Genomic DNA, 13,810 nt, shown 5'->3' on the forward strand with positions numbered 1-13,810 from the left:
TAGAGTCTTATCAATTAGCAATTTGTGAGATCAACCAATGCTATCATTTTTGTTTTATTTTTTTTTACAAATCGTGACTCAGCAATATAATAGCAGAATCTGGCTTTTATAGACCCCAAATGCCCCTTTAACTGAAAGGAAGGATGCAGTGTAACTTAGAGACAGTTGATTCCAGGAAGACCTTTCACTGCCATCTTACTACATCCACGCTCAAGTGTAAATCAAACAAAATTACATGAGAGTAGGTGGAAGGGCTGGGTATAATTTCAGCCATTTCTTCATGACGTTCACAAGGCTTCATTGCCCCTCCCCCTTCATTAGCATGGATAGACTCAGCAATTCACCCCCCAAAAAAGAGCTTTATTTCAATTCATTTCATTACCTAGCAAGCCTTGCCTCTCCTTTTTCTTCTTTGCCTTCTGATTTGCCTCCATTTTCACCACCGAAGAAGGAGAAGGGCCAATGACAGGAGGGTTCACCGTGACATGCATGGGGGAGCTGTTGTCACTCGTCAAGTTATCATCACCGCCGCCGCCACCATCATCACTTTCATAGTCTCTGTGGTGATTGTCATCTGTAAATGAGGAGCAGAGTCACGACAAATTGAGGCAAGAGGGGGGGAAAGGGGGCCACTTCAAGACAAGGAGGATCCTAATACTTTGTTTCATCCTTCCAATATCATAAACTGCTTATTTTCACCATCAAAGCCATCAGTGCATTGTTTCTAAGGTTAACGTCTTAACACAGAGCTATCAAAAGGAGCGAGGCTTTCCAAAATCAATCTCTGCAGGTAAGTGTTACCCTCATATCAATGCCCCACTTAGGACTCGCTGGCTTTCGTTATTGATGCAAGCCCTGGCGTGTAAGGATCTGGTAAAGTTGGACTGGTTTGATGAGTAAAAATAGCAGAATAAAGGTTATTAAAAAAAAAAAAGCAACAGCCAACAGTCTAAGAACTCTGAATATGTTTTGGCCGAGCTATTCCCTCCTTCGACGTCAGCCTCCCAATTGAACTGCCTATAAACCTCCCCCCCCTCTTCCAATCCTGGCTTTTATATCCTGATTCTTGCCCCTTTGACAATGAGTCTTTGTTCTTTCGGCTTCGGGGAGTGGAAGCAGGATTTCTGTCTCAGCACTGCTTTCCTGATAAGATGCCCCAGGAGCTTCAGGGGAAGCCATAAGCCTGCAGTCAAATGAGAGCGGACATTGGCCCCACTAGAGGACATCATGTGCAGCTATTTTTAAATTTCAGAGCTTCCTCTGCTTGCCAGCAGGAAATATACTATGTGGCAAGCTCCTCACCAGAGCTGAAGATAAGAGCTTTGTAGAAGGGTGGATTCGCCTGGGAACGGGCCTGGGAGAAGCTAATTGTACTTGCACTTCCTCCGTGGCACGGTGGAGAGATGAATACCTGGGAGGCCTGTTAGCTGGCCTGGAGCTCAGAAAATATCCATTGGACACTAATCCCCCTTTTGCTATGCAGGTAAACATCACTCGTCCCAGGGTCCGGGTCCACTTTTAGCAGCCATAGGCAGAACATGCTCACAACTGCAGGGTTGTGAATAGCATTCTCTTGTTCCCCATTATCAGCTTTCCTTCCCAGGTGCCAAATGATCCTTCCCTTCAATCTGAACGTCCCAAAGGTGCTTTTCCAAAAGGCAGCTGGACTTTCTTGGGTTTTTTTTTTTTTTCCCCCTTTGCTTTTCACCCAAGAAGCTTCTTCAGTTCAAGGAGATTCTTTTTATCGGATGAGAAGTGAAACGTTTTCAAGGGGAAAAAGCAAGATAGTCCAGTTGCCTTTTGGAAATGCACCTTTGAGTCAACCATGACCCGGATGATTGAGAATCTCCACAGACCTTCCGTCTGAAGTCGTACCTGCTTCAGCATTTCCTGGGCTAGGCTTGGCCTCCAAGGGAGTGAGATCCTGCTGTGGGTATTTGGGAGATGCTGCTTTGGAGCTCTTGGTTCGAGAAAGTTTCTTTTGGATACGGGTGCAAGGGATAGGCTCTTTCCGTCGGAAGGGACCAATGCTTGTGGGCAAGACTTTGCTTTTGACTTTCTGCTTCAGGTGAGAGGCCTTGTGTACTACTGTGGAAGCCAACTTGCTCTGCGAACTGCTCTTCTTGCAACGAACCTTCTCCTGCAAGAAAAAAAAGGAAAAGCAAAAATGGTAGAAAAGGCACAGTAATACTTATTGCCTGTTGTTTCCCTCTTGCTGAGGAGGAAAATCTATATGAGAATCGGGAACTTGGAAAGGATTGAACAATCTTATCTGATTCTCCCACTAATAGTGAAGATACTGGATACTGCCTATAACTAACAGATAAAAATGGACACCTAATGCAAAAAAACACTAAAGTAGAAATGGCTAACTGGCTAAATGGCTAACATGGATAAAATGGATACTGCCTATAACTGAATCTTGTTTAATGCTGTCTCAATCAGATTCTGAACTGTATACCAATTGCTTTGTTGGCAAGAATATCTACCCTTATGGTCTTATTTGCACGCACCTAGTTTCTATTTTGTATACTAACAAGTAATGTTAATCTTTTTTTTTAAGGGCAATAAAATACTTGAAAACAATGACCAATGCTCCCTAAGCCTCCTGAGAAACTTATGATCAAGTGTTATTTTTATAGTTGTATTTGTTTAATAGTTGAGCCATGCAAATTCTGAAGCAAGGTAAATAAGCATAACTCATCCTACTAAACAGCAGGGGAGAGGTGTGCCATAAAATGTAAGATATAAAAGATGTGAATATTCCTCTCACATCTACCAAAGGAGCATCTGCCCATCCAGCTTGGTTCATCTTAGGACCCTAAATCCTCATAGCTGATGTGAGTATCACATTGATTTTAAAGCCATGGAAAGAATGCGGCTGTCTTAGTTTTCTAAAGGCAACACGTTATTTCTTCTCCAAATGCAATGTAGACAGAAAGATAAAGATATTAAGGTATACTCACCTGGGAACTTTTGATGCCACTGTAAGTTGTTTCTGATATTTTCTGTTTTTTCTTCTTGGGCTCCCCTTCGGCCCTCAATTCTGTACACAGTAGAGATAAGGTGGTTTTCACAGACCTATGAATGGAAAAGATTACACAAGTTGGAGAAAGAAAATCCATTTTGGATGAGCTATTGAGAAGCATACAAGCCCAGGATCTAAGCTTTTTTTTTTGTAATAGAAACAGCCTCCAACAAACATATAGCAAACATACACCTGTAAAAAGACCTAATCTCTTTTAGTTCCATTTATTTAAACTTGTATGTTTTAGGCTGCTAGATCACTATTTACAGCCAACCATAGCAATCTGATAGATATGTTATGGGTATACATTAGATATTTACTCACACATATTCTGGATCCGAGTCTCATTGTTGTGGGGATCAGTATCCATGATTGTTATTATTATGGTCCTCTTTTACCTCCAACTAGATATATTTCACCTTGTCTATACATAGACTGATCATTCCTGAGATATCACTTCACATAAAGACACACTGACCTCCCGGACTGTCAACATCCAAAGTCTAATGTTCATACAGTGAAGAACAATAAAGCAGATCCAGACTACAAAATACAAATTCCCAAAAGGTGAGATGATATGTTTTCAGCATAACAGTACAGTAGGCATAAACACTTCCTATATGCTATAAATCATGACTTTATTTTGTAACTAATCCATTTTTTTTTCCTACTCTGATGGACTTTACAAATGGCTCAAATAATGCCTCTTCTTCAGAAATAAATAAATGCATCTGTTTGACTTGCCCTTTTTTCCATTTACAGTTAGGCCTTGGAAAATGTTGCCATGTTTGACTCCTCCATTCTTCATTTACTGGCTTAACTCACAGTGAGGAGCATTGTAAGTTCTAAATGAAGAAAGAGGAATCAAACATGACAGTCCTTCCCAGGACTAATTGTAAAAATGGACACAGTTGCAATTAAACATGTGCATTAATTTATTCCTGAAGTCAGGTATTTGAAGCAAAACTTTCTAAAAGTTCAGCAAAGAAAGATGTTATATTTTAGAAGATAATGAAACAATTAATAATATGAAGGAAGGAAGTTATGGTTATTGTAAGTGTGAAAGCGTACTACTCCATCTTATTTAAGAATTGGATAATGGATCTGCTTTACTATTCTTCATTGTAAAGTATAGTCACAAATACCCTTTGTAATAATTGTTTACATCTCCTTTGCATTGTCACTCTATATGATTGTTATTTTTTTTGTTGTTGGGAAAATACAAGGTATAAAAAGCTCAAGAAATATATTCCCGCGATACTATAGATAGTTCTGAGTGTACACTAAACATTAAGCTTTTGGTGAGCACTATATACTTACAAGATTTGGAATCAAAGGATACGGTTATAGAAAAATGAAAAATATTTCCATAAATATTACCTAATACTGTATGAATACTAACTTGGCCTAATATTTCCCTCCTCTTGGCAACTGAGAAGTAGCTGGGCCCAATGGCTCCTGGATGTCTTAGACCTGAATCTCCTAGATTTTCTCTCTTTATACCAGAAAACTGCATAGGACAACATTTTGGAGGAAGTTTACCATGGATGGCACCCTACAATCAGTTTTCCAGTGATGATGACGACATTCTCTAGATCGGGTGGGGAATTATGGCCCTCTTATGACTTGTGGACTTCAACTCCCAGAATTCCTGAGCCAGTCAGGAATGGGGAAAGGAATCTGGTGGGCTCTAGGTAAACTGTCAGAGGAAATATGCTACCTAAAAATCACTTTTGTAGGTAATAATATTTCTGGTCAAACTGCCCATCTATGCATCCTGCTCACCTCCCACTTACTTTCTGGATGCATCCTCTAGCTGCTTCTCACTTATCCTTAAATCTTTCAAAAACATCAGCAGCCCATATATTTTTGGTCAGAAGGATCCATTTGGCTTTAACATGACCATCCCAAATTATGTTAACATATATATATATATATATTCGCCTTGCACAACGCCACTGTAAGATGAAACTTGGAAGTTGCCTGATAAGAGCCAGCCTGAGAGAAGTTATTGCCTGAGGCAAAAGTTAATAGGATAAGCCAGACAGCACAGACAGACTAGAGTGGTACATACTGAACTGGTATTTTCCATCACACCTGAAGTTCCAGGTCAGTTTAAAAGTTCAAGACAGGTGATAGGGCGTGTTCTGCTCCCTGCCTCCAGAGAGCTTAGAGGAAGCGGCTGTGGCCCCACCAGTATTTGTGGCCTGTGATAGTTGCTTAACTCTGCTAACAATAGGGCAAACTCTGGCCTTGATCCTCAGGAACTGAGAGGTTTTTTTGTTGTAAACAATGCGAATATGGCTTACTGCAACAGTATTCCCTTAAGGTTGTATGTGGAACAGTATATGAAGGAATGGGTTGGCAGGTGTAACTTTTTATGGCCTGGTGCCTTTCCCTTGATGCCGCTGTCTTAAGGTTTGGTATTCACAAAGGTTCTTACTTCTTCTGACTTTCAAACACAGAACTCAACCCCTCTTCCTCCCATCTCTCAGGAGCAAGAGGGCACAGCAGGAATGCGCTGCCAAAACATCTGGCTTCTATTGAATTTTACTGCTTCCTCAGGAAGCAGCTTGGATGAAGATGGATTTGTGATAGCCGTGAAAAAAAAAGAAAGAACAAATTTCTCCCCACACATATAAGAATAGCCAGCGTTACTAAACACGTATGCACAGGCGCACATTTACTCCTTGCTTGATAAAAGACCCCACAAGAGGCGGCTTTCCCGTTTGTTTTGCAGAAAATTGGACATAAAAATTAGAGAGGGCATTTAAAAAAACAACATCAAGCAAAGCGGGTTGTATGTTGCTCTATTCCAACCCTTTCCCAAGTACTAATAGATTTCCAGGATTTCTTATGGCATGTGGAGACTCAAAACTAAAGCAGACCACTGCTCTGAAACGGTAGGCCCTTACCAGAATGACCAGTAGATTAATTAATCTTTTAAGAAAGAATCTAAAGCATGTCCTCTGTATAAGAGGCATATGCAGGCTCACACGGAGACGTTTCTAAGGGGACAGCCACACAGTGTTAAATTCTCCTGCTTAGAAGAGGCTAAACAGATCACCAAGCATTGAACAAACTCTCCTTTACATATTTCTCTGTGGGGGAGGAGAATATGGCATAATTATTGTATATCCCTCCCACATGTCCCGTGGCTGCTCTATGAGAGGGAGGAGACATTCCTGGACTTCTCATGCCTTCCAGCAACTTTCTGGCTGCTGCTTTTTGTTGCAACTCATTACTCCGCTAGCTACGGAGGGGGCTTTGGGACAATCACCTCTTTCAGCTGGGCTGGGTCGCATTTTACGTGCAAAGAGATTGCCACAGGGACTGCAGGGCAGCCCTTGCTCAGACCACTCAAGTCACAACAGCGGAAGGATTGCTGTATTTGGAGGGTGGGGGAAATGAATTTCCACTGAGCTGGTTGGAGAGGGGTGGAGAGTTTAGGTTCGGACATGAATGGTTATTAGAGCTTAGAGGAACCGAGATTGTAGAAGCAGCGTTGGAATGTGTGTTAAAATTTCCCCTAATTCCAAAGCACTGAAACCCATCAATTGATGAATACTCATTGTGCTATTTACTTCCTTTTCTTTTTCTGAATACGATCCATTTTTTTTCCCCTACAGAAAATGTGGTGGGAAAGAATTGTAGAGAATTCTGGAAAAACAAGGAGCAGAGTAGGTTGCTGAAGGGAAGAAGGACAAGATAGGCACTTGCAGCAAAGAGAATTGTTACGGTGAGAAATGGTAAGTTATCTCATCTTGACCACCGAAAGCCTTGGAGCACTGCGCATTAATGAAATGAAAAATTCTGCACTACAAAATCCAAAGATAGTGACCTATGTAGATCATGCAAATTGAACAGTTTATATGATCATATGTTGTATAATTTATTCAGGGATATTGTTATTTTACATAGGTTTTCGGGTTTTGCTGGTCGTGGGGAAAAGTGCAGAGCTATATAGCATCCTGAAATCCAGTTCCTATAATCACTGCGAAGTCTATCTTTGCAACTCGAAGTACCAAAGAGTTGTTTGTGTATGTGACTCAAGATACAAAAAAGTAAGATTTTGCCCTTCTGTGTTTTTACTGAATCATGACATACTCAAAGTTGTGTTCTTATTGGCAGCCGCTGCATAAGCTCCTCATACGTGAAAAGATTCTACATTCTCATTACTAGTACAGTGCAAGAACCTCGGGTCGTGAACGCTTCTGTCCACGACCAAATCAGGTGACGACCAGAATTTTTGGAAAAGTCTTGCTTCAGGTCACAAACACATCTTTGGGTGGCAACCAAACACAGCCATGACACTTTCCCCTGCCTTGGAGATAGCCCTGGAACGGATTACGGTCGTGGCCCGAGGTTCCACTGTACCTGCCTATGATTCTAGTTCCAAACTTTTTCTCTTTGTTCAGGGTCATTGTGTAGCCGCATCAGACAGGCTTGATGGAATGAGATGGGAGTAAGATTAATCCCATCTGGAAGGTTGAAAGGCAAATGAAGGGATATGTGGCTTGATACGGAGAGAAAGGAAAAAACAACAGCTGATTGTACTTAAGTTGCAATCAATCCAGATAAGAAAGGGGAAGCAAAGAGAGAGGTAGCTGCTCCCAATGACAACAATTACAAGGAATTAATTTGAGACTTATGTGGGCTGAGTCACCTTCTGACATCTAAATGACTGACTTCACATTACTTTGGCATTGCTCTCCTAGGTGTCCTCCTGGCAGAGTAAACAGGAAGTGAATTAGCACTCTGAAGGCTTTGTCCCAACTGCCATGGCTGGCTGGTTGCCCATTCGGATTTCCAATCCTTCTCAGCCCTAATTGCTCCACTCTAGCACCCAGGCTCCTAAGAAGCAGCCTCTTGTTTGCTCCACCCTGCAAATACAGCCCAGGATTTGAAGCCGCGCAAGCCCCATCTTCCCAAAGCAGCTTCTCTATTCACGTTCCTCTCTTGGCCCTTCACCCTGTACCCTCAACCTTTTGGCCTAGTCTTGACCCCAGAGCTGGTGCCAAATTCCAATTTGGCAGCCCTAGCTGGAAAGGAAGCAGGGAATTCCCTAGTTAAGCAAGGGGAAAGGGAAGGAACGGAGCACCCCCAAGGGCCATGGATGGGAAAGAAAAATGAGCTGGCTTAGGAACAGCAAGCAAGTCCAGGCTACCCATAACGCTTAAATTCCCTGCCTTTGCACTTCCAGCCTACTCTAAAGTGGGGAATTACCATGGCTCAAGGCCACAGCTCTGTTCTGGGGAGTGGCTGGAGGGAGGCAAGTTTGGCAGATATCACTGCCTAGCGTGGGAAGTTCAAGAAACAGGAATGTTCTTGATAGGAAGGAAGCCAAGGGACTGGGCTTGCAGCTGCTCTGGAAACATGTGTTGCTTCAGTGAGGCCAAAAGCCTCCACCTGACACAGGGTAGGGATGCCATGATGGCTAGGAGCCCTGCCTTGGCACTTGATCAAGGAATCCTATGCCACCGCTGTTTGCTCGAGCAGGTTTACAGGGCAGACATACAAATGTGCAAACATAAAAGAGCAAAACAGGAAGTGGAGAGGATTACCACTCAGGTGAAGATTTAAGTCTCAAAGTGGTATACGTATGCCAATTGTTTTTTTGGGAGCTATATAATTAAGGGACTTTTCTGTGAGCTTTCAGAGAAATGGGCTGCATGAATGCGCACTCCCTTTATTGCCTTTTGGAGTGGCATCTTTTGTCCAGAACCTATTTTGGAACATTTTTAAAAAAAGGCATCAAATGCTTAAAGCTCAGAGACATTTGAAAAGGACAGAGGAGAGGATTCCTCAGACAGGCATAATCTCACTTGCAATTAATGCACGCAAAATAAATCCATAACTACAAGGCTTGAAGTAGAGGGGACATCAGAAATGATGTGGAAATACTTCTAGAAATTGTAGCCAACTACGACCAGGTACAGAAAATAATTTGTCAGAAAACTTAAGTTAGGGGAACAGCTATTGACCATATTAGATAGAGGGTGTGTGATTTTTTTTTTCCTTTTTTACTGTGGTCCTTGACCAATCACATTTTAGCCTATTTTAAAATTTTCAGAAAATTTGACCGGAGACTACAGCAGTGTACAACATGTAATCCTACCGTCAGATGAATTGGATTATACTTCCCAGATAGGAGTTCAACCTTAAGGCTCACTGACATATCTCATTTTCCCAGATGGAAAAACACCTCCCTAAATGTTGGTGGAGGATACTTTTATTTAGATTTCGATTTAAGTTTTGTTTTTTTTAATCTCACCTTTATTATTTTATATATAACTTAAGGCAGCAAACATACCTAATACTCCCTTCCTTCTCCTATAGGTAGTCCTTGACTTACAACAGTTTGCTTACTGACTGTTCAGTTAGAATGGCATTGAAAAAAATGATGACTGTTTTTCACAGTTACGACCTTCGCAGCATCCCCATCCCTCATGTGATCAAAATTCAGATGCTTGGCAGCTGACTCGTATTTATGACGGTTGCAGTGTCCCTGGGGAGGGGTTCATGTCTGCGACCTTCTGACAAGCAAAGTCAATGGGGGAACCAGATTCACTTAACAACCGTGCTACTAACTTATCAACTGTAGTGATTCACTTAACAACTGAGGCAAGAAAAGTCGTAAAATGGGGCAAAATTCACTTAACAAATGCCTCGCTTAACAACATAAATGTTGGACTCAATTGGGATTGTAAATCGAGGACTACCTGTATTTGGTCCATAACAACCACTCCATAAGGTGAGTTGGGCTGAGAGACAGTGACTGGCCCAAAGTCACCCCGCTGGCTTCATGCCTAAAATGTGATTTGAAGTCTCCTCTTTTCTATGCGCGTTCGCCTTCTTCTCAACCCTCCCCCAGCCCACCCCAAAGGCACTTTTTTGCTCCTAACTCTGTGCTCTCCTTCCAAACTTAATTCTTCCACTTCTGTCACTGCAAGTCGTGCCAAGCGGTCAGCGTGCTGTGAGTTGTCAGGACTTTTCTTACTGTCAAACAGCCACTTGCCTGCTCACAGATGGCAGGCAAAGCAGGGAGAGAAGGAGGGAACGCAGGTGTTTTTGGGGTGCCAATTCTCTCCTGGCATGAGAAAGATTCACTTATCTTCACACAAGAGAGAAGAGCAGGAAGTGAGTTGCCTACTATCAGTAACTGTAAGAAGAGATTGGAAAGCCATTTGTCCGGAATAGTCTAGGGTCTCCTCCTTGGGCAGGGGGGTTGGACTAGAAGACCTCCAAAGTCCCTTCCAACTCTTGTTATTCTGTATTCAGCTCTACGAACTTTGTGGGATCAGGAAATCACAGCAAAGAAACTGTTCTCCCTCACAACTTTTCACTTACTCCCATTGACCTGCCTTCTGGTGCCAAAAAAGCACAATCCCACCATGGAAAGCCTGCTTGACCACTGAGATACCCCTAACATAGTCACTTCCTCTGATGCCTGCCTTGTTGCATAACTTAGATGCCACAGTCCCAAAAGTGTGTGTGTGTGGGGGGGTTGTTTTAACCAAACGTCCAGTGGCCTTTTGGAAGTTTGTTAGACAGACATCACTTCAATCTCCCAGTGCTCCACCATGACACTGGTTTGTAGCTTCAACCCTGCAGGGCAGCCAAGCTCTCCAGAGGGTAGCCCATAGACGCTCTGTACTAGGATTCAGCAGCTCCTCTCTGCTACTTTGGTACTACAGTGGTGAGTGGGGGGGGAGGGGCACATTTTAAACGTGTGCAGCGATACCTTTGAAGGCAAAAGGGAAAACAGAGCTGTTCTCCCAAGCGCTGGGAATAGCTGCTCTGTCACCTGCCTTCCTGCGAGACAGGGGTGATAGGAGAAGTTAAACTCCACTAAGAACTCCCACTTGTGACATTTTACGGAAGACAGAAACAGGGACAGGCCTCTCTTCTCCAACGTGGCTTTTCTCAGGATGAGTGAAAGGAGAAGTATGGATAGAGCTGGTGAAAGTGGGGGAACGTTGCAGGAAATAATGGTGTTATCTGGCTTCAATCCCAGCCATGGGATCAGAGAACAGACACCAAGAGACACTACAGAAAGATCTTGTACAACCAGTAACTGGCGTTAAAGGACATTGAGGTCGTCCCCCTTTAGCAAGTGCAATGGGGACCGGCAACTTGGCTGTCAAGTGAAACATCACAGTGTTCAAGTGAAACATCACATCGCCATTTTACTTCAGCTTTTTTTATTTATTTTACAGACCTATGAAGGGCCTAAGTGTGAGGAAGGTCATAAAGTTAATTCTTCATCACCATCATAACTGCAAATGGTCACGAAGCAAGGCAGCTGTTAAACGAGTACTAGTTACATTCCGCATCTCACACCTCGTATCTCTCATGTGGACACAACCTCCTATTTCCCCTTCTTTGCCAAGGCAGAATTGGGTCCAAATGTGGTCAGCACTTCTTACAACCAGCATATTTTCGTGCTGGCTCCCATCCTAGGTAATGGCACTTTAGGGCCGCTATGCTAAACAGCGCTTGGAATGCTGTTCTGGAATCGCAGAATCTCCTCTTTCAGCTTTTAAAGATTTGCTGGCAAATCCATCCGGGTGGGATGATTTTGGGACTTGGGTGAAAGTGGGGTTAAAATGTAAAGGAAGCGAAGCTCAGGGGAACCAAAGCTGGGATCGTCTTCCTAATAAGCTAAGAATGGATTTCCTTTTATATTTAATTTTGCATGAATATGGCACAGCTTTTTAAGGTTTGGAGCGACGGGGAATCTCCTACTTCCCCCACCCCACCCCCAGGTGAAATCTACATAAAGGGAAAGGGTGGAGAGGAATGAGAAAAGGCAAGCAAGTTCTCTAGTGAGTCCTGGAAGGTTTCCATGAGCCATATGGTGGAGCCATGTTGCAACCCAAAGCCAACACTAACTGCTTTTTTTCCCCCTGTAACCTTCACTACATTTGCTAATGTTTTGTGACATAAAACCTAGAGATTAATTTTTTTCTTCTGTCTTAATTGAAGGAACCATTTAGTACAGATTTAACTATTATTACCAAATCATCAGGATTGATGCAGCGCACACACGCGTGCTCCAATCATGTTTGGACTAGCTTGGAGGATTTATGCAAATGGGCCTGCCGGGAGAGGCAATTTGTAGCAGAGAAGGACAATTATACAGGGCCCGTGAGTGCGGGAATGACTGTGCCGGGCGGCTAATGGATAATCATAAAGCGCCAGCAGCAATGAACACCACTGCAGCGTGACCAATGACTTTATACAGCACAGATAAAGAGGCTTTTATGCAACACTGCCTTCCTTTTCAAAGAGGGGCAATTCTTCCCCCAGAGCAGTGCAGGAGGCAAGATAGACCAGGAGGCAGGGGGAACACAGAGGAGCAGGCATCCCTCTAGCCCTCTTATTCTTCCAGATCTCGATGGCCGCTATGATGGGTAAGGCCTTGGCTGTGCTGAGTGCTAAAGTGCAATCACCTCTAGGGTGAAGGCAACAGGAATAGCCCAAAAAACAACAACAAGCAACACTTTGATCACAACATATTCACTGAACATCACCACCACTTTCTCTCATGCCTCTTCCCAGTGTGGTCTGCAATTATTACGCTACAAACAGAGAGATCTGGGTGGAAGAGTCCGCTTTTTATAGTGTACACATACATAAGAAACACTGACACTATACAGCTGTTTGATGTAAAAAATAGGCTGAGAAGAAAAGAAAGAAAGAAAGAAAGAAAGAAAGAAAGAAAGAAAGAAAGAAAGAAAGAAAGAAAGAAAGAGAGAGAGAGAGAGAAAGGCTTCATTATGTGAAATTTCCCTTTACACTTAAATGCTTCCCCAAAATCTAATTACAAATCCCCGGTAACCAGACATACGCAAATGCAAACAGACTAACACTTTGTCTCATTCATACCATCCAGCCTGGTAAATATATCCAGAGCATAACACCTGTAAAATGGATGGAGAGGAAATTTCTAAAAGGAAAATGAAGGATAGGTATAAGTAGCTAAAACCTTTCATATCATGGCTCCTTTATTGTTGATGCCCCTCTTTTCAGCAAATAATTCCAGATTTGGGGGGAGGGAGGGGGGAAGGGAGGAGGAATCCCGTGGTATTAGGATGAAGGGGAGGAAGCGATGATGAGGATAACATTTGCTGCGGGGAAAAACTTCCACCTTTCTCCCATCCTGCTAATGGCCCGATAGTCCCATTTGTCGATCCATCCTTGAAGAAACGAACACAAGCTGCACTTCCATTCACTGTAACAACCACACGGCAGACCCTTCTTAAGAGCATCCGCTGGGTCCCTTAAGCTTTCAAAAAGACAGGCAAACGTTGTACACATTTAGAGTGCTTTCCCCAACCCCAAGCCCCGTAAGTCATGCTAGATTCACTCACTTGACCTTCCTGCTGTCACTCTTGCCCATCGAACCCTGTCGCAATGAACTGAGTGTGCTGGAGTGCTTGCGTTTCCTAGGTCGCCCCGGTCCCCGCCGAGCTGGACTCCGGGAACTCTCCTCTCGCCTACAGGTAACAACCATATTAAACACAGAACAAAAGGGCAGGAATGGCCCTGTTCCCATATACCGAGGGTCTCTTGGGAGGTGGTCTAGTTTAGAGGAGAGGGGAGGCCTTTGACCCATCACCTGGCCTTCGGATGCTACAGTAAACAGATCGACCAGCAGATTCCAAGCTATTTCACCCCCTTACCACTGGCATCATTCCTGGTGCTGTTTTGCTTTAACCACCTTCCTTCCAGCAAGTGGGTCAGGTGCTTATCTCAGAAACCTGTTGTGAAAAGCGA

At 43.2% G+C, this 13,810-nt stretch overlaps 1 protein-coding gene across 9 annotated transcripts in view; it reads right to left on the reverse strand.

The window, feature by feature from the left end:
• The window catches only part of BAHCC1 (BAH domain and coiled-coil containing 1), a 127,883-nt gene that overhangs the window by 13,095 nt on the left and 100,978 nt on the right, over nt 1-13,810 (reverse strand). For all 9 annotated transcript variants that reach the window (XM_087924942.1, XM_087924945.1, XM_087924943.1 and 6 more), the window contains 4 exons: nt 13,405-13,530; nt 2,967-3,081; nt 1,876-2,140; nt 383-574 (listed from right to left, as the gene is read on the reverse strand). In XM_087924942.1, coding sequence (XP_087781068.1) covers nt 383-574; nt 1,876-2,140; nt 2,967-3,081; nt 13,405-13,530 — 698 coding nt within the window. The remainder of the gene's footprint in view (nt 1-382; nt 575-1,875; nt 2,141-2,966; nt 3,082-13,404; nt 13,531-13,810) is intronic.

Source organism: Pseudonaja textilis, chromosome 2 (assembly GCF_049901715.1).
Source record: "Pseudonaja textilis isolate UNSWEBS1 chromosome 2, rPseTex1.2, whole genome shotgun sequence".
Taxonomy (NCBI): Eukaryota; Metazoa; Chordata; class Lepidosauria; order Squamata; family Elapidae; genus Pseudonaja; species Pseudonaja textilis.